At 45.9% G+C, this 19,554-nt stretch overlaps 2 protein-coding genes across 2 annotated transcripts in view; one reads left to right on the top strand and one right to left on the bottom strand.

Moving 5' to 3' along the window:
• Window positions 1–233: 233 nt before the first annotated feature.
• Window positions 234–3,685, bottom strand: GSKIP (GSK3B interacting protein). The gene is made up of 3 exons (XM_018558376.1): window positions 3,662–3,685; window positions 2,588–2,845; window positions 234–417 (listed from the first exon to the last, which is right to left on the bottom strand). Exons 1-3 carry the CDS (start codon window positions 3,668–3,670, stop codon window positions 256–258), a joined length of 429 nt encoding a protein of 142 aa, XP_018413878.1. The 5' UTR covers window positions 3,671–3,685; the 3' UTR covers window positions 234–255.
• A 1,839-nt stretch (window positions 3,686–5,524) lies between these two features.
• The window catches only part of ATG2B (autophagy related 2B), a 55,925-nt gene continuing 41,895 nt past the window's right edge, over window positions 5,525–19,554 (top strand). The window contains exons 1-11 of the mRNA XM_018558360.1: window positions 5,525–5,789; window positions 7,632–7,794; window positions 8,685–8,834; window positions 10,193–10,295; window positions 11,289–11,451; window positions 12,591–12,770; window positions 14,237–14,333; window positions 16,123–16,305; window positions 16,806–16,952; window positions 17,076–17,210; window positions 19,172–19,433. Coding sequence (XP_018413862.1) covers window positions 5,628–5,789; window positions 7,632–7,794; window positions 8,685–8,834; window positions 10,193–10,295; window positions 11,289–11,451; window positions 12,591–12,770; window positions 14,237–14,333; window positions 16,123–16,305; window positions 16,806–16,952; window positions 17,076–17,210; window positions 19,172–19,433 — 1,745 coding nt within the window. The 5' untranslated portion in view covers window positions 5,525–5,627. The remainder of the gene's footprint in view (window positions 5,790–7,631; window positions 7,795–8,684; window positions 8,835–10,192; window positions 10,296–11,288; window positions 11,452–12,590; window positions 12,771–14,236; window positions 14,334–16,122; window positions 16,306–16,805; window positions 16,953–17,075; window positions 17,211–19,171; window positions 19,434–19,554) is intronic.

A 19,554-nucleotide genomic window follows, 5' to 3' on the forward strand; every position in this document is an offset into this window, starting at 1 on the left:
TGCTTGTTCCATTAAATACGAAAGTCAGTGTAAAAGGCTGGCTTGCTATCACCCAATACAGGAAATGGTATTTTGGCAGGACGCCCTTCTACAGCGATCTGTCCATTATGTGTTATATCCTGGGCTGCTAGGAGCACTTAGCGGCCGGTAACCATAATGAAGTGGGAGATATAAGGCCGTGACAGGAGAGGATGCTCGGAAGGGAAGAGCTAAAGAACGCAGACTATTCTGCATGATCCGGTGGACGGCTGTCCATCATGACTGGGCGTCCCCGTTTAGTGCTTCCAGTCTCCACAGCAGGGCGTTGCCGAAGGCCTCACGGTACGCAGGGCTCAGGGAATCCAGCAGAGAGTAAACAGTTTCATGGTATTGGCTGCGGCTTCCTGGGTTAACCTGGTCGAAAGCAAACCCGACCACCTGTTTGGTGTGAAAGCAGAGAGAAAAATTGTAAAACTGCGTGAATCCTAATTCTAAGCACACAGGTGAAAACATGAATAAAACTTAAAGCCGGCCACACACCTATAGATTATCTGCAGATTTTCTATCGTCAGATTCCTCCATCTACGCTAAACTGTGTGGACGGAGGAATCTCCCGCTGGGCCAAGCTTCAGTATCTTGCTACTCGACCCCGCTGGCTCTCAAAATACCGGAACAATCTGATTGGATGCCGGCATTATTCAGGTGTTTTGAGAGCCAGCGGGGCCGACTAGCAAGATACTGAAGCTTGGCCCAGCGGGAGATTCCTCCATCCGCACAGTTTAGTGTAGATGGAGGAATCTGTAACCCATTAATAAATCCTTTGCTGCCCCATATACGCCATTTCATTCTGTTTCAATAATTTTCTGTTGTAGTTTCTGAGCAGAGCCAGGAATCAGTATGACAGTTCAGAGTGCGAGTTATTGGTTACATTCCAACACATCTGCTTATATAGTAAATACCTTTAGTGCTAGCATGGAGTCGGCTTCCCAGGCTATCAGGAAGCGGGTAATGGCTGGGTAATGCCATCACTCGCCGCCCGGCTAATTAATGGCCCAGAAGCCAGCTCCATGCTGTTCGGCCAGGAAGCCGGCTTCCCAGCCCATCAGCAAGGAGCCGGCTTCCCAGCCCATCAGCAAGGAGCCGGCTTCCCAGCCCATCAGCAAGGAGCCGGATTCCCAGCCCATCAGCAAGGAGCCGGATTCCCAGAAGGAGCCGGCTTCCCAGCCCATCAGCAAGGAGCCGGATTCCCAGCCCATCAGCAAGGAGCCGGATTCCCAGCCCATCAGCAAGGGGCCGGATTCCCAGCCCATCAGCAAGGGGTCGGCTTCCCAGCCCATCAGCAAGGGGTCGGCTTCCCAGCCCATCAGCAAGGATTCGGCTTCCCAGCCCATCAGCAAGGAGTCGGCTTCCCAGCCCATCAGCAAAGAGTCGGCTTCCCAGCCCATCAGCAAGCCAGGATGCGGGTCATTGCCCACTGCCCGGATTTCCGATTGGCCGGGAAGCCAGCACCATGCGGATTGGCCGGATCAATGCTGATTGCCTGGGAAGCCGGCTTCCCAACCAATCAGCATGGAGCTGGCTTCCTGGCCAATCAGGGAGCTGGGCGGTGAGCCATTGCCTGCCGCCCAGCTTCCTGATTGACTGGGAAGCTGGCTCCAAGTTCCCTCGCGGCACTGCGGCAGAGGGAGATTTCCTCTGACCGGAAGTTTCCGTATTGGGGAACGTATTGGAGCACTTGGGAGGGTCTGAGTAACGGCACCAATGCTAGTATTGGTATCAGTGCATCCCTACTTGAAGGATAAGTGCATATCACACTGCTCACTGTATGTGGCTGATTCACTGCCTACAATGCCAGATTTTCATTAAAGGATTAGTTCTATACAGCACAGGCCCTCAGGACGGGAATGGAAGCATGTGTTCATCACAAAAAAACTCAAGGAAACAGAAATCTGCAACTCCCTTTAGCTGAGCAGGTTTCCTGACACTATGACCGATCAGTTATGAGCAAGCTTTTAGAATCACATAGTCATCTTACTTTAAAGAGGAGCTCTACGCTGGCTGGGCCTTCTGTGACACCTCTCATTGCACAGAGGAAAAAGAAAGCAGTAAAGTCTAAATTTGAAAACCTGACTCCTCTAACTTTTACAAGTTCTCTGATCCTTTGACGTGTATGTCAAAGCAAAAAATAAAAAACATATTTAGTACATCTCTGGAATACATCTACATTTCTCCATGTATGATCACTTTAAACATGCTGCAAGTACAGAACAATAACTGCTGATGTGCTAGAGTAGTGTGCTCTCACCTTCCTCTTTGACATGACAACACAGCTCTGAATTCCTAAGCAAAAGGTGTCAGCCCTGCCTACTTCACTTTTGATGGATTACAAAGACAGAGACCTGTCCTCCCTCCCTCTTCACCTCTATAGCACCTCTTCATCTCCATAACCTCTCCACATCTCCTCCCCATCTCATAACCTCCCACCCTCCATCATTTCCATAGCCTGTATTCATCTCCATAACCCCTCCTCCTCATCATCTCCATAACCTCCCCTCACCCCCCAAGAAAGTCTCTTGGACAGAAAATATAAAAGGTGAGAGACAGTTACCCTGAGACCGGCATCCGTGAGTTCCAGGCAGTATCTGGTCCCCTCCTTAATCTCCACGTTGATGTACGCCATGTCCACCGTGCAGGGCAAGTTTTTAGAGACAAACATGTTGGCGACGGCAAACAGGACATCGTTCACGATGGCTTCAGCTTCCAGCCTCATGTCTTTCACATCCGCCCCGTCCGTGTCTCTGTCTGAATCTGGATCGTGGACAACATTAATGGGCAAGTCTATGGGGTTGTAATCAACTTCCATCTTCTGGGGGGAAACAAAGCCGTTACAATGACCAGGAAGGTTATATAAAGAGAACATCTATAAAGCTTCCCCAAACCAAGCACATGATCGATAAGGCAGCAGAGGGTGTGTACATGGTGCAGGATGCCCTGAAAGGGAGGCTGGACTCCAGGCAGATATGAAAGACACACATGAATGCAGCTCTGTAATCATATGAATATGACCTGGTACCCCCGCCTCCTGTACAGCAGGGCTGGAGTGTGGGATGAAAAAGCAGCACAATGATATGTTTCATGCAAGCAGTGTAAGTACATGAGTCTGACCTTGTATCAACCTCCTGCAGTCCTTGTTCAGGAGAGCTCAGAGCACCCCAAGAAGCTTGTAGGGCAAAGAGCAGACTGATAGGAGGAGACAGTAGAGTGATAAAGAGATGAGCTCATCACTGTGCTGCTTTTCCTTTCACTGTCCAGTCCCAAGCTGGAGGAGAAGGACAAGACCTGCAAGAATTAGTGAACTGCAGCAAAGAAAAATCAGGTCCCCTGGTTCTTCCAGACAGGACTGTGCTGTGTGGCAGAGCTGCACAAATCTCAGGACTGCTTCCGTGTATTTAGCTGTTTGCATGGAGTTCAGCTGTACTCATCCCCCAACTCATTTGCAGGCCTATTTGGCTTATTTGGCCAGTATTGAGATCCAGGGACATTCCTAAGCCAAATCCTCGTCCCCTGAAATGAGGCACAGAGTTCAGCCATGCACTCCCAGGTCTATGCCATGGTCCTGTGTCAGAGTCCAGGCTAGTACAACTTCCCTCACCCCAAAGCAAATCTGCCTTCTCATAATTACCTTCCACATTTCAGGCGCACACGGCAAATTTCCAGAAACTCAGAGCACTTCCGGCATCAACATTGCCATTTCCTCTGACGTCACTTCCTCAAAAATCCTCTTGCTACCAAGTGTCTCCGCACTTCTTGCTGAAGTTATTGCGCAGCCGCCATTTTTTTGTTGATCACACCTATTAGCAGAGCGCAGCTTGGACTCCAATAAGATGGCTCCTAGAGCGGAGACATAACTTCCTCACTGTAGGGTTCTGTGTAATGACCGTGCAGGTGTTGTCTGTCTATTGCTGCACTTGTTCAGTAGACATACAGTAGACCTCATATACGGCGGACATTCTTTATAAATGTGTACTCTATGGCGGTGTGTCCGCGTTGCGTTGATGAGGCGAAACATGGACATAAAGCTATGTTTACGCCTCGGCTATTGGCTGTTGCCAGAAACAAAGATGGCGCCACACGTTAGCTAAGCTGCTTCCGTGTGAGGAACGTGACGTCATTGTTTATGTCCAGAGAGCGCAGCGAGCTGAGCCGGGGGTGTAGGGGGACCGGGGGTTCGGTTGACTGTGGCTTAGGAAGGCCACATGCGGGTCTGGAGAGCTGGGGAAGATTTCGAGGCTGGACTGTGTGCACAGGCCCTGACTGCAGCCTGACAGCCCCTTACTCTGTGTGTGTCTGCCATGGCAATGTCTGCCTGAGTGTGTGATTGTGTCGGTGCTGTGTGATTGTGGGCTGGTGACGCATTGTGTGCCTTTTGTGTGTGTGATTGTGTCTCTATCTGCTTGTGCATTTGCTTGCATCACTCTCTTCTTGTTTGTGAGATTGTGTCTCTGTCTGCTGTGTTGTGTTATTGTCACCATCAGATATATTTTGTGTTACTGCTTTTGTGTGTGATTTTGCCATTGTCTACTTGTGTGTGCCTTTTGTGTGTCTGAGGTACTGCTTGTGTGTGTGTGACAAGTCACTGTTTGCCCTTTGGGAGGTCGCCTCTGTATGTGGCGGTGATATTACAGACTGCTGAACGTGGCTGTGTGATTCTTGGTGCACCTGCTGTCTGCAGACTCGTCGGTGACTTGCTGTGTGTTGTTGAGTTGTGTGCATTTGACTCCCTGTGTGTCTTTTCCTATTGGTTCAGAGCCGGTGAGTCATACTGCCTACCAAGTACGATTTGCCCTTTGTGTCACATGTATGTATCTTTTTATCCTTGGTGGATATTAGGTGGGTGATTGCCTTACTGTTGTGTCATTCTGTGATGTCCCTGTGTGACATCCCCTGTTGTGGTTTGACCTTTTCCCGCATATAATTGTCTTTTTTTTTTCCTGCTTGTAGGTGTAGTGTGTATTTTACTTTTGTGTTATTGTATTGCAAGTGTGCCGTGTCACTGGTGTCAGTAACAATTTTTCAGCATGTGAAGCTTTATTATCTGCCCATATCAGAGACAACACACTCCATATCCTGTGTCACAAAACAGAGCAAGGTGTGATTGATATGCAGTAGTTTTTGTGGTAGCGTGTGCTCATCTGAATACCCCAAAAGCCAATGTGTGTCTGCCTTTTGAGCAATTTGTGATTGACTGTTACTACCCAGTTGCGTAAACGAGCCCCTGAATACAACTACTACTTTAATTGTGTCTCTTTCTGCCTCTGTGTGTGATTGTGTCTCTTTCTGCCCCTGTGTGATTGTGTCAATCAACTTTCAATGCATGAGAGACTGCTGACTGCACTGAGCAACTGTCAGTCTGGCATTGATGATATCTCCATGCTTTCCTGTACTTAGTGTGTGTGGCTGTAACAATTTGAGATTGGGTATATGAGAATGATTTTTTGCGACAGACTACCCATCTGTACCCTCAACATTGACTGACAATGTGATTGCCATTTTGTGTTCTCGCAAGATTGAATTTTGGACTCCTGACTGACAGACTGGCTTTGTAGCTTTATTGTTGGGGCTCCAGAAGCCCTAATTTCCCCACGACCATGCCGTGGCCCTTCTCGGAGTCCATCAAGAAGCGTGCCTGCCGTTACCTCCTGCAGAGATATCTGGGTCACTTCCTGCAGGAGAAGCTTAGCCTGGAGCAGTTGACTCTAGATTTGTACCAGGGCACCGGCTCCTTGTCACAAGTTCCGCTCGATAAATGGGTAGGTCTGCTGATGGTTTCATATTTAAATGGTAACTCCACTTGTAGCCCCGGCCAGGAGTGAATGTGATAGGGTGAGAGTCCAGGAGAAGAATGGGGAGACATCCACTTGTAGCCTCGGCCAGGAGTGAATGTGATAGGGGGAGAGTCCAGGAGAAGAATGGGGAGACATCCACTTGTAGCCTCGGCCAGGAGTGAATGTGATAGGGTGAGAGTCCAGGAGAAGAATGGGGAGACATTCACTTCTAGCCTCGGCCAGGAGTGAATGTCCCGGAGAAGAATGGGGAGACATCCACTTGTAGCCTCGGCCAGGAGTGAATGTCCCGGAGAAGAATGGGGAGACATCCACTTGTAGCCTCGGGCCAGGAGTGAATGTGATAGGGGGAGAGTCCAGGAGAAGAATGGGGAGACATCCACTTGTAGCCTCGGCCAGGAGTGAATGTGACAGTCCCGGAGAACAATCGGAAGACATCCACTTGTAGCCTCGGGCCAGGAGTGAATGTGATAGGGTGAGAGCCCAGGAAAACAATGGGAAGACGTCCACTTGTAGCTTCGGGCCAGGAGTGAATGTGAGAGTCCAGGAGAACAATGGAGGGGCATCCACTTGTAGCCTCAGCCAGGAGTAAATGTGAGAGTCCAGGAGAACAATGGGGGGCAGCCACTTGTAGCCTTGGGCCAGGAGTGGATGTGACAGGGTGAGAGCCCAGGAGAAAAATGGGGAGACATCCACTTGTAGCCTCAGCCAGGAGTAAATGTGAGAGTCCAGGAGAACAATGGGGGGACATCCACTTGTAGCCTCGGGCCAGGAGTGAATGTGACAGGGTGAGAGTCCAGGAGAACAATGGGGAGACATCCACTTGTAGCCTCGGGCCAGGAGTGAATGTGACAGGGTGAGAGCCCAGGAGAACAATGGGGAGACATCCACTTGTAGCCTCGGGCCAGGAGTGAATGTGACAGGGTGAGAGTCTAGGAGAACAATGGGGAGACTTGTAGCCTCTGCCAGAAGTGGATGTGACTGCTCTCCTCATTTGTCTGTTAAAACTCTTAGGAAAGCCTGGTTAGTTGTGTTGTGTGCATTGCTGGGTCCATAGACACGCTGGCCTAATCATGCTACTGCTGTGGCTATCCTTTAGAGCAGAATCAACTTTCTTCACACAGGGCAGGAGTAGGCAAACTCTGGCCCTTCAGCTATAGTGAGACGACCAATCCCATCATGCATCTGCTTCTGGGAGTCATGCTGGTGGCTGTCATTCTTGCAATGCTTCATGAGACTTGTAGTTTAAACGCAGATGGAAGGCTTGAGTTTGCCCACCCCTAACATAGGGTCTCTCAATAACTGGGAAAGAAGCCAGGTTATTTCATGGAGAGACACTGGGGGGAATTTATCAAATAATCTCAAGCAGTTGTTCATGACAACCAATTAGCTTCACTCTTCAGTTTGTTCAGTTCAGCTTTAAAAAAGAAAGAGGGAAGCTGATTAGTTGCTGTGCACAGTTCCTCACTCAGCAATGAGGTGATCTGCAAATGGATTTGTGCGGAGCCTCCCACACTCTCACCACAAGCTGGCTGATCATTTTTAGAAACCTAATGTATCTGCAGGTGGGGGGAATGCCAGACTAGGTAGGACGGAGGAGTTTACAGGACTTGCACTAAAATCTTCAAGATAAGTTCCCGGCGGAGCTCGTCTAATGTTCCCAGTGTTGTCTCTTTGTGAAGTTCCAGCTCTTTGATTAGCTGCATTTGTTGTTGACTGTTAAAAGTAATTGTTACCAGGAACATACAAGTCACCGCTCAGTTTTTGAGATGCGTGTCCTAATTTTCTGTTCATGTTTTCTGTCCGCAGAGTCTTAATGAGATACTGGAGTCAGCAGATGCTCCCCTGGAGGTGACGGAGGGCTTCATACAGACCATCTCTCTGTCTGTCCCCTGGGGCTCCTTACTGCAGGATAACTGTGCACTGGAGGTGAAAGGCCTAGAGATGGTGTTCAGGCCAAGACCTCGGCCACGTATGTAACATACATTCACCCATGCTGAATTCACTCAGCTGCTTGTATTTTACCCCCCTCCACCTCATCAACATGCCACTGTTTTCATTACGTGCCTTATTACAGACCTAGTGATGTCATCACTGGGTCTCTGTGGCATGCAGGCAGATCATGGCTGGTGGGAGGGGCCGGCAGGGTGCTGTAATGTTCTCAGGAAGCTATAATACAGCACCCTACCGTCACCTCGCACCAGCCATGATCTGCCTGCATTGCATAGAAAAGCTGGTTGGTGGTAGGGGCCAGCAGGGTGCTATGTTATATCTTCCTGAGAACATCACAGCACCCCGCCTTATTAATCTTTTCAAGAGCCCACAGCCCTAATGAAAGCAGTGGACTCTTTCTTGGGAGGAGTTATGCAAATATCAGAATGCCTTGATGGGCAGTTGTCAGTGTAGAGTTGTGGGCATTCCTAGGTATGCTACATCTGCAAGCAAACTACCCTAGATAATGCCCACATGTGATGCTGAGCCTCCATGATTGAACAAACTGAAATTCAGTGAATGAAAGGGGCGGGTCAGGGACCGTCAGGCTGGGGAGGAAAGTGCAAGATGATGCTGGACGGGCGGGCTCTACCTGACTTGCTTCAGCTTCCAGTGCACATTGTGAGAAGCTCAAAGCACTACACGTAGAACAGCTATTCTCATATAGAGTGCAGCATACTGCAAGGAGAGGGCATTTCTACTGAGGCTGGGTGTTGATTTACCCCCCATAAAAAGTGGGAACTTGCTGTACCCTCATTTCATTATTAGCATTTGGCCCTTAATCTTCAGTTGTGCTTTACGTGGGTGGACACATCTTTGAAGGTCATTATTCTTGGTTATTCATTTATTTTATCAATGTGTGTCTTGCAGGTTCTGCTTCTGAGCCGATGTATTGGTCAAGCTTCATGACCAGCAGTATGCAGCTGGCCCGGGAGTGTCTGAGTCAGAAGCTGACCGATGAACAGGAGTCCTCACAGCCCTTTGAGGGGCTAGAGAAGTTTGCAGAGACTATAGAAACCGGTGAGACTGCTGGATTCCTATTATGTGTCCACTGCACTCCTATCACTTCCTTGCATCTCCCGGCCTGCTGGAGATTTCATAGGGAAATTATATTGGTTTTTCCTCTGCTTTATTTTAGTTGTTTTAAAGCGGACCTTTACACTCACAAATCAAATTCTAGCAATGCCTCCCTCTATGTATGATGATGAATATTAACATAGACATGTCAGGTGTAAAATGCTGTGATTGTGAAATACTTACACTTGCAGAGCATTCACTTCCTGCTATGAAAGTGCAAATGGCTTCACTTTGCCAAAGCAATGCACCCTGGGATTGCCTTGTCATCAGCAGAGCATTGCTGGGAAATCTCATCTGTAATCTCAGGAGATCTCAGGGAAAGGCATTTTCCTCCCCTGAGATGATGTGCATGGTCACATGTCCTAGTCCCATGTGCCAGAAATCCAGGAAGTAATAGGAGAGCTAGTAATCTGCTCTCAGTAAACATGACCACTGCCAGAAGACTGGGAAAGGAAATGGATACAGAAGATAAAGAAGAACACATACTGGAGTTGTTGGTGATAATGCAATCAAAGCTTACTTGAGAAAATCCCTTTTATGTAGTGAGCGCTGCCTTCCGTCTGCCCATCACTTTCCACAACTTCCTGGATTCCCAGTGTGCTTTGCGTCTCTTTCCCTGCTGCTTGACGTGATGCAATCTGCATTTATTAAGAATACTTATCCCATCATACATTGCTTGCAGCAAGCAATGATGATGATACATTGTAGTTCAGAAGGCGGAGTTAGTTAAAGCGGTGCTACAAGGAAGTGAATATTCACAGGGCTGAGTGAAATTGTGTCAGTTCATTGAGGAAGTCCATACTATGGGCGTCTTCAATAAGTACGTTTTTACAAGCTTCGAGGTGGAAATGGTTGGTAGGAGTGGGAAGGAACTTATAGAAACTCAATATAGAATCTATGTATACATGGAGCATTTAATGCTGTGCTCCTCCTGTCCACAATTTGCAGTAACTCTGTCCCTCTTTGCTCCATATCCCTCACTATGCCTGGCTCCTTCATGAATATGGTGTGATCCTGCTCCCTGATCAGTTACTATACAATTCAAGACACTAAGGTTAGGAGGGCCCGGCTCCTGATAGCTTAAAATATGAAAGGGAGTACAGGTCAAGCTAGGACCCCTTGACCTCTCTGCTGGGACCGATGGACAGTTTGGCCCTACCTATGTCCACTCAATTGTTTATCGCATATGCTTTCTTCTGTGCAAGAAAGGCAATACTGCTTAAGTGGAAGCTTTCTGATTGGGGCAAATGTGTGCATGATGTTGGAGTCTGGCTTTAATGTATGTTCTTTCTATGTTGCAGTGCTGAGACGTGTCAGAGTGACGTTTATTGACACCGTGTTGAGAATAGAACATATACCTGACAACTCTAAAACAGGAACTGCCCTTGAAATACGAATCAGCAGGTAAGAGTGGCCGAGTATAATCCCACAGACATATGTAATGAGTGTGCAGAACCCTGTGTTACAGTTCACACCAAAATATTGTGTTGTATTTAGGTAAAGCTATACCCTATCTAAAGCACTGCTGTTTCTTTTTGTTGTATCTCTGTGCTGCTGATCTGCTTCAGACTTTTTACAGACACAAAAAATTGCTGGGCGGAGTTTGTTGCTGGAAGTCACTGTCTTTTCTGCCTGAAAACCTCTTCCCGTTCTGGTAGCAGTGTTGTTTTTATGTGTTGATTACCTACATTACATGCACACTCTCAGCCCAATCTGGGATGCAGAGAAACCCCCCCCCCCCCATTTAACGCCTATTATCCTGGGTGCTGGGTGATTTAAGTTCAGAGCAGAGGCATCAGTGGCCACCCAAAGGTTGAAGAGAGAAGGCATTGGACGCAAAGTTGGCAGCATCGGCATTTCTGTAGGTTTGCTTGCCATAACGTGCAACTTTTGCTTTGTACATTATAGTGAGTGCTCCTGTGGACCCGCCAGCCACACTTGAAGATTAAAGTGGAGTTCCAGTTACAATATTCTCTATTTTAATTTCCAAGTTCTATACATACTTTCCATGCTCCAGTGCCGTCTCCCGCTTCCTCCTCGGTCCAGTATCGGTAGTCCTCTTTGGGTAGAACGCCGGTCGCGATGTCCCCAACTTCCTTCTTGGTCCAGCACTGGCTGTACCCTTCAGGCAGAACAGCAGTCATGTCATTCTGCCCATTTCCTGGGTGCCAAGCCTGCTGTTTTCCTGCCTCCTAGGGAGGTGTCACCAATCAGACTGGGCTCACGGTACTCCAGGACTGAGTGGTGTAGATGAGAGGTCTGGTTAGTTGAATACCGTATAACAAAGTTTACTGTATACGGTTTAAAAAACAAAAAACAGGTGGGGGGAACTGGGTTGTGGGTTGAATGCCCATCTGAGTTTTGCTTTAATGAGGTCCCACTGATGCTATCTTGCAGAACAATGTATTCTGATGAAACAGTGGATGAGCAGTCGGGAATTAATGTGCACAGACCGTCAGCATTCGCTCACAAAGTCCTGGAACTGAGCGGCGTTTCCTTCTTCTGGGATGAATTCTCAGCATCTGCAAAAACCTCTCCTGTTTGTTCAACTTCAAAAGTGGTAATTGAATACAAACTTTCGTATAACAATTATCGTATATTAATGACTCCATTGTGATAGATAGATAGATAGATGGATAGATCCAAACTCTATCCAAACATACAAAGGAAAAAAAGTTTGTGCTTTAGATGCATGTTAAAGCTGAGATTGAATCTGTTTTATATTTTGCATTTGCTGGTTCTTTCTTTCCCCTCTCATCAACAAAATTTTAAATGAGTCTCTGTGCTTTTTTTATGCAATGCAGGCAGATCAGTGGCTGGTGGCAGGGGCTCAGCACACCTCAAGAGCCCTAAGTCCTATTGGAAGCAGTGGACTGACTCTTTGGAATAGTTATGCACATATAAAAATGCCTTGATTGGTGGGTGTCATTCTGGCGGAGTGGGCTTTCCTGGGGCAGACTGCATTTGCATGTAAACCATTGCCCTAGTTAAACCCCACATGTGAAATTGAGCCTCCTTAATTGAAAGAACTGAAATCCAATAATTGAAAGGGCTGGGCCTGGGACAATAAGGCTGGGGAGAAAGCACTAAATGATGCTGGGCATCAGGAAATGAGGCAGGCTTTATCTAACTTGCAGCAGCTTCTTATGCACACTGTGAAAAGTTCCTCCTTGTGCAATGATATAAGAGCAAGCAATTTCAGTACATAAGAGAAGCCTGTACAATTGTGCAAAACGGAGGGTAGGGCTGGAGTTTAGCTTTAAAGCCTAGAGTTAAGATTTCTGCTCAGCTTTCCTTCTGTCCGTGAAACTATTAATGCGATCTCCCTTCATTTCCTATCCTGTACCCACAAGAACGTACAGCAAATCTTTCCAAATTGAGGGGTATTCCTCTCTGAGTCTGCTGTCGCCAGAACAAGTATCCCCTTTGGAAGAATCCCTCTCTATTCCTGTTCTGGTGACAACAAATGTTGGATTTCCCTTCACCTTTCCTGGTGACCACATATCTAGTTGGTGAACCCCCCTAGCTTTTACACAGACAGCATTATGTAAATGGATTCATTTAAAACAAAAAAGGGTTAAGTGGTTTCTGAATGGTTTTGCAGATGTCCTTTATAAGTTCAGGCTCACGTCTATGACCATGCAGTTCCCAGACTTGGTGCATGTTATGATCTGTTTTGCTTTTATTTTTTGATTCCAGGAAACTGAGCCCAAACTGTCTCCCAGCTGGAATCCGAAGCCTGTCTTTGAGCCGCACCCCCAGTTCACCAGAAGTATAACTGAGGTCACCCCCTCTGACCCTGTGCAGATTGCTTCTCTGGTGGGCAGTATTGAGCTGGGCCTAATTCTGAAACAGAATGAAGTGCTTCCTGGGGCAAAGGTCAGTTTATGTCATGTATATATGTTTACACTCCTTACTTGGTGTGTCCTGCCCATGTATTGATGGCCTTTGATACTTGGGCACAGACCTAGGGCAGAGGTAGGCAACCTCAGTCTAGCTGTTGGTCCCTTGAGGCAAAGCTTGCTCCATGGGTCCCAAAGCTTCGTACGCGACTCCCCAAGTCCCATAGCTTCATACACGACTCCCCAAGTCCCATGGGTCCCAAAGCTTCATACGTGACTCCCAGAGACAAAGGCATGATGGTATGCGTACTTTCACCACAGCTGGAGTGCCTAGGTTGCCTTCACCAGAGCTAGGGCTTTTGGGGCTTCGGAAATGCTCCTTATTGCACATGCAGGTTTTCCAGCTGAACCTTCCTTTCTTGGGGAGTGCTGGTGACATTTGCATTTGATTCTATATTTTAAGCGGCGCCATCCGCAGTCATTACAAGCACCCGTTATTCTTGGGATATCCGGTAAGGAGTGCGGCAAGGTATATGGACTGTATATCCTATTTACATTAGACGCCAGCCTCTATAGGCATAAAATAATACTGACTCTGTGATGTCTGAAGGTTCTCATTCATCCAGGTCATGGTATATCTGTAAAACATAAATCAAGGCAACTGGACTTGCTGTGTTTTTTCTTGAAGATGTTTCACTGGTCTTCTGACCAGCTTTCTCAATTTGAGAACAGTAAGCAGCTTTTCAGTGAAGGAAGTAGAGATCCACAGATTGAATTAAGCAAACACAGGGGGATCCTTACAGCGCTGGTCTCTAGGTACAGCTTCCGTGTCAGCAAGGAGAACAGCGAGCAGCGCAGCAGTAAAGGAAGCATAGATCCACAGAATGGATGAAACAGAAGCAGGGAGATTCTTACCATATTGGTCCTCAGGTACAGCTTTCTCACCAGTGTGCAGCACAGGAGGGACATTACAAAATCTCATCCCAAATCCCCTGAGACTAGCAGACAGAAGCAGCATTGCCTTAGATGATCTCGCACTTCAGATGTATAGCTATGCACCTGTGGGTTCCGGAAGTGCACTGATATTTTTGAGGAGGAATTCAGGGCAAAAGGTAAATCTTTGAGGGTACTGCTTAGGCATAGTTAACATTTGTAGATGTTTCCTATAACATAGCAAACCTTTTAAAAATCAGGCCAACTTCAAGTAGTTCCATTTAAAAAACAACGTCCTGCTTTCCTTAGACATATTTATTCGGCTTAAAGGTGAATTACAAAATAGATCCAAGCTAGTGCCAACCACTACTAATCAGATTTGTCATACCTTGTGATGAACTGATCGGGTGACGTAGCTTCATTTTTGTCTGTTTATGCCATTGATCCAGTTTGGAAGCTGCCATTGCTGACACCTGCTTCTGACAATGCTGCTGTGAACATCTGAACGTTGTGGGTTGATTGGGAATGATTTGGGCTATAAGTAACTCCTTTACTGTTTGTTTCATTTAGCTGGATGTGGATGGACGTGTCGACTCTTTCCACGTCTTCCTCTCTCCCCGGCAAGTTCACCTATTGCTGGATATGTTGTCGGCCATTGCTGGACCAGGTAATAAAGTCTTCTCAGTTGTCAGCACTTCAAATCATTCATCATGTTTTCTGGTAGATCTGTGTTACACATAAAAACCTGACTGTTTGTGGCATTATCTATTATGCACGGGGTTGAAAATGAAAGGGGCTCTCTGTTTGCAGTGGGCAACTTTGCAACTTTTTCTTTCAGATTACATTTTTACAATTGAATTGTACTCACCCAAATGCTCCCATACTTGCCTCCAAAAACGGAATTTCCTGTCAGAGGAATATTTCCTCTGACCGGCAGTGCCGTAAGGAAACATGGAGCCGGCTTTCTCAGCCAATCGGCATTTGGCCGGCCAAACAGCATGGAGTTGGCTTACTAGTCAATCGGGAAGACGGCTTCCTGGCTCATTAGCATTGATCAGACCAAACAGCATGGAGCTGGCTTCCCGGCTAATCAGGAAGCTGGGCGGCGGGTAATGGCTTCCTGATTGGCCAGGAATCTGGCTCCATGCTCTCAGAAGAGCATCTATCTATCTATCTATCTATCTATCTATCTATCTATCTATCTATATTCCTAGAGTTTAGCTTTACTATACATAACCTGCGGTCTTTAATTATTTGAAAATATTAATATCATTGCCGAAAACTCCCAGGCTGGGGCTGAAGATTTATATTAGTGCTTCAAGAAAGCTGCTCAAAGCCTATGTCTGTGAAGGTTCTCATCCATCCAGGTTAAGGTATACGTGTAAAATATATTCTAAATTTAAGAAAGCTGGTCCGATGACCAGCGGAACATCTTCAAGAGAAATACAGCAAGTCCAGTTGCCTTGATTTATTTTTTACAGATCTGCTTAAACTTTCTAAATGCCTGCAGTACACACTGAGGGGAATTTATCAAAACTGGAGCAGACAAAATCTGGAGCAGCTGTGCATGGCAACCAATCAGCTTCTCTCTTTCATTTTCAAATCTTAACTGAACAAACTGAAGAGAGAAGCTGATTGGTTGCCATGCAAAGCTGCTCCAGATTTTGCCTGCTCCAGTTTTCATAAATTCCCCTCACTGTACTTAGACTAGAAATTACAAGTTGAAGTTCATGTGAGCAAGGCTTAAGTTATTGCTTGCAGGTGTTTATAGCAGTCTAGTTAAACTACAAAAAATTGCTTGTGAAGTTTTGTGATTTATAACAATGACTGGCGTTGGTGACTGTACATACCAGTAAGTAGAAGGGGTTTGTGTTTTGTTTCTGCTTATCAGCTGTAAAAGTTTCTAGTGAGCACAGGAAGGCAAGTCTCTAATTGCCTCTAATATATGGCATGCCAGGCTGAACTTGTCCACCCACTACTGTAAAGAAGAACTCTGGATAAAGAAAAAAAACTGACCCTTGTAGGGGTAGCCACTCCCGCACTGCAAGGGTTAAGTGCACATTTTGTCTCAGGGGCTTAAATAAAGCTGTGCTCCTCACCTGATCCTTGGTGCTGTGTGCGGTCAGCTCTCACCTCTGCCCCACTCCGCTCCAGCTGTGAAATGTCCTTAGATGGCCAGAGCCCAGGGGAGAAGTGGCTGAGGGGACCGGAATCCCAGCCTGGAGGGGGCTGCTGGGACAGAGGTTCAGGTGAGTAGCACAGCTTTATTTGCACCCCTTAGACAAAATGAGCACTTAACCCTTGCAATGCGGGAGTAGCTGCACTGCAAGGGTAAGTTTTTGTTTGCGCAGCGTTCTCCTTTAAGGAATCAAAATGAGCTAATAAAAGATGCAATCAGTGGAAATGGTATTTTAACATTCTAATAATATTAATAACAAATCTTAAAACTGTTGCAGAATCCTCCAGCAGGATAGGAATGTCCAGCAAAGATCGGAAGAGCCGTCCCATGCAGCAAGAAGATGAGCTTCGCCTCCAGATGGAACTCAAGCGCTACTTAAAAAGAGAAGCGATGTCTGGAGGACCGTCTGCTGAGCACAGCTTCTATGAGACGGACACAGCAAAAACCCCTTCCAGCCATGGTAAGGACCTAAGGCTTATATAATCATCTATAGCAATGGTCAGGGTACAGTAACCTATAGGAACCAATCCTCTTTCATTGTTCTGGATGATGGAAGATGTCCGTTTTTTGCTGTAGATTACTGAAAGCCCAACTCCAGCCACAGTGCTAGAACTGTGTGCGTGTGTATGTATGATATATATATATATATACATATATAAAATCTATATCATACATACATACATACGCACATATATATATATATATTTGTAAATGTTTTATTATATCATTTCTTGTGACGACACAGAAGAAATGACACTTTGCTACAATGTAAAGCAGGAAGTGTACAGCTTGTATATCAGTGTACATTTGCTGTCCCCTCAAAATAACACACAGCCATTAATGTCTAAACCGCTGGCAACAAAAGGGGAGGAACCAGGGAAAGCAAAATATAAGAAGATTCAACTTCAGCTTTAAGAGGAGAAAACACTAAATGCATATTTGTTTCTCTTCTCCGTTTAGATGAAGAAGTGTTCTTCTCGATGGCAGATATGGATATGTCTCACAGCCTTTCTTCTCTCCCACCACTTGGTGACCCGCCTACAGTGGATTTAGATTTGTCATTAAGTAGCACTTACACCAGTTCTCCAGTTGGCTCCCCCCTAGGAGGTGGCACAGTATGTATGACTTCTTTTATTATTACACCAGTGTCATGTTGGGTGGTTTGATATTTTTTTGGTCTTTTATTTGTTTGGGAATGTAATGCTTTTTAATTCATCATGAAATTGGCAGCTGCATATGAATGCGCTTTTGTTTATTTACAGACAACATGGGGCGACTATCAGGAACATCTGAGGATGGAGGAGACACTTTTACGAGGGGCCTCATACAAGCCCAGCGTGAACCAAAACACTCATAGACGAAGCTGTAAGTTGTTACCGTTCACTAATGCATAGTGGATTTGACTAAATATTCACCATGTGCCTGTCCTCTTAAATAAAATTGCAGCATGGATTGGCTGCTTTTAATGGTTTTTCAGGGACAGGTACATGACTTCCTGATTAAAAAAAAACAAAAAAAAAAAACAGATGGATCACTAGTCTTTAATCTAGATTGTCTTAAGGTGTGGTCAACAAAACATATGTATAAAAATTAGAGGTGCACCAAAATGAAAATTTTAAAACCGAAATGAAAGAAAATGTTGGGCTGAAACTGAAAATGTTTTGGTTTTTTTTCTAACTTTTTAAAATTTTTCAAAATATAAAAATTTTTTTATAAACTTTTTTTTATTTTTTTTACATATTTTAATTTTTTTAACTTTACGGTCGGCCCGTGCCCCCCCTCCCTCCGTGGCCCCTCCTCCCGTTGTCACGCTGATCCCGGGCTCCGGCACAGTGCCACTCTGACAGGGGATCAGAGGGAGGTCGGTACACGATCTCCCTCCGGCCCCCTCTCCGCTGTAAGAATGCGCATTCTTGTGTCACTCTCCAGCTTTAGACGCCGGAGAGAAGCTGATGAAGCCGACCTCTGCTTCATCAGCTTCTTCGGGGGTCCTAGGTGACATTGGGGGTCTTGGAGACCCTAACCCTGATGTCTCCATAAAGAGGACCTGTCACATCTTTTGCTATCACATAGGAGGAGTTTCTTAGCCCCCTATGTGATAGCAATAAAGTTAAGTGAAAAAAAAATAGGAAAAACAATTAAAGTTTCCCAAAAAATGTTTTAAAGTTTACACATAAAAAAGAATTAAAAAAACAATTTTTTTTTAAAAGTCCCCCCATACATACACGCATGCAAAAATGCGTCAGGTGCACATACCTGCGAAAAAGACGATTGCGCCCATTACGCCGCACATGTTACATATCGCCGCGAACGTCGCAGTGAAGCTTTTAAAGCGTCGTCTATGGTCAATTTTAGGTATGGTGTTTTTTTTGCGAGTGTGCGCAATTTGTAAGCTTGACATGTTTGGTGTCTATTTACCCGACGTGACCCCGTCTTTTATATTTTACCAAAAAATTGGGTGATTAATAAATGTTTCCTAACATAATGTAAAAAAAACCTTTTTGTTCTGGGAGGGGGAGTGGCGGTGCAGCACCACAGCCACGCCCCCCCGTTTTTCAAACTATGATCCGGCCCCCAGCAATGTCTGAGGGACAGTGAACTGGCCCCATTTTTAAAAAGTTTGAGGACCCCTGCTCTATACTGAGTGTTCCTGTTCATTCCTAACATGAGGACATAGTGTGTTTACTATAACCACAATCATGAATGAACAGGAGGTGATGTTGATCACTTCCCATTCATTCATAATTGAGGATATAGTACACACTCTATCCTCAATTATAGCTCTCCTCTGATCTGTGATAAGAGGCTGAGCAGTGCAGGAGGGAGAGAAGCCGCCCACTCACAACGCTTGACTCCAGCAGCATTCGGCCGCCTGTGACATCTTTCTCTCCTCCCCGCTGGAACACAGAGCACCTCCCAGCAGGGAGGAAAGAACCGATGCACAGCTGTATCGGCAGATGTTAGAAAATATTTATTTAATGACACTTACGATTTAAGCGTCATAAGGTGATTATAATCTTCATCAAAGAATGTCCAGTTGTTGAATGAAAAACTTGTGACTTTAATTGTATAGCATAAAGTCAAATATAATGTGGGCCCATACTTTTATTCCTTTTAAGCCAAATCAAATTTGAATCTAAGTATTTGACAGCAGAAAAATGGCACTTTCCGGCATTTAGCCAAAAGTGCCATTTCGGCGGCTCATATATCGATGCATCCCTTATGTTGTCCAAAAGTTACCTGTTACAAGTGAGAATATATTTTTTTGTTACTAACGGCTTATTCTGTTAAATGAATATAACTACATATAAACCCTTCTATTGCAGCACTGCCAGCCCGTTCGGCCTCTGTGGATGAATCTAGACCAGAGCTTGTTTTCAGACTGGCCGTAGGCTCTTTGTCCATCTCCGTGCTCCATATAGACCCTCTGCCGCCAACAGAAGCCACGTCAAGCCCTAACCCATTGACCCCTCTGTCGCTCGGGTTCTTCAACCGCATTGAGGCTTTACAGCCGCAGACCTTCACGCAGAGTGACTTTGCCTGTTTACGAAATATCTTTGCAGAAGCCTGCACTCATGATCACCTCAGGTACCCAGACTCAAGTCTTCTTGTGTAACTTCTTGTACTTTTGCTGCAGCCATACTATTGCTATTCCAAAGAAAGAAAACAAAAAGGTGTACATTTATAAAGCACAGCAATAATTAAATGG

Source organism: Nanorana parkeri, unplaced genomic scaffold, assembly GCF_000935625.1.
Source record: "Nanorana parkeri isolate BGI_ZX_2015 unplaced genomic scaffold, ASM93562v1 scaffold335, whole genome shotgun sequence".
Lineage (NCBI taxonomy): Eukaryota > Metazoa > Chordata > Amphibia > Anura > Dicroglossidae > Nanorana > Nanorana parkeri.

Coding starts and splice junctions, on each gene's coding strand:
- GSKIP (XM_018558376.1), bottom strand. Junction 418..2,587: donor TCACGGATGCCGGTCTCAGG/GTAACTGTCTCT, acceptor CACACCAAACAG/GTGGTCGGGTTTGCTTTCGA.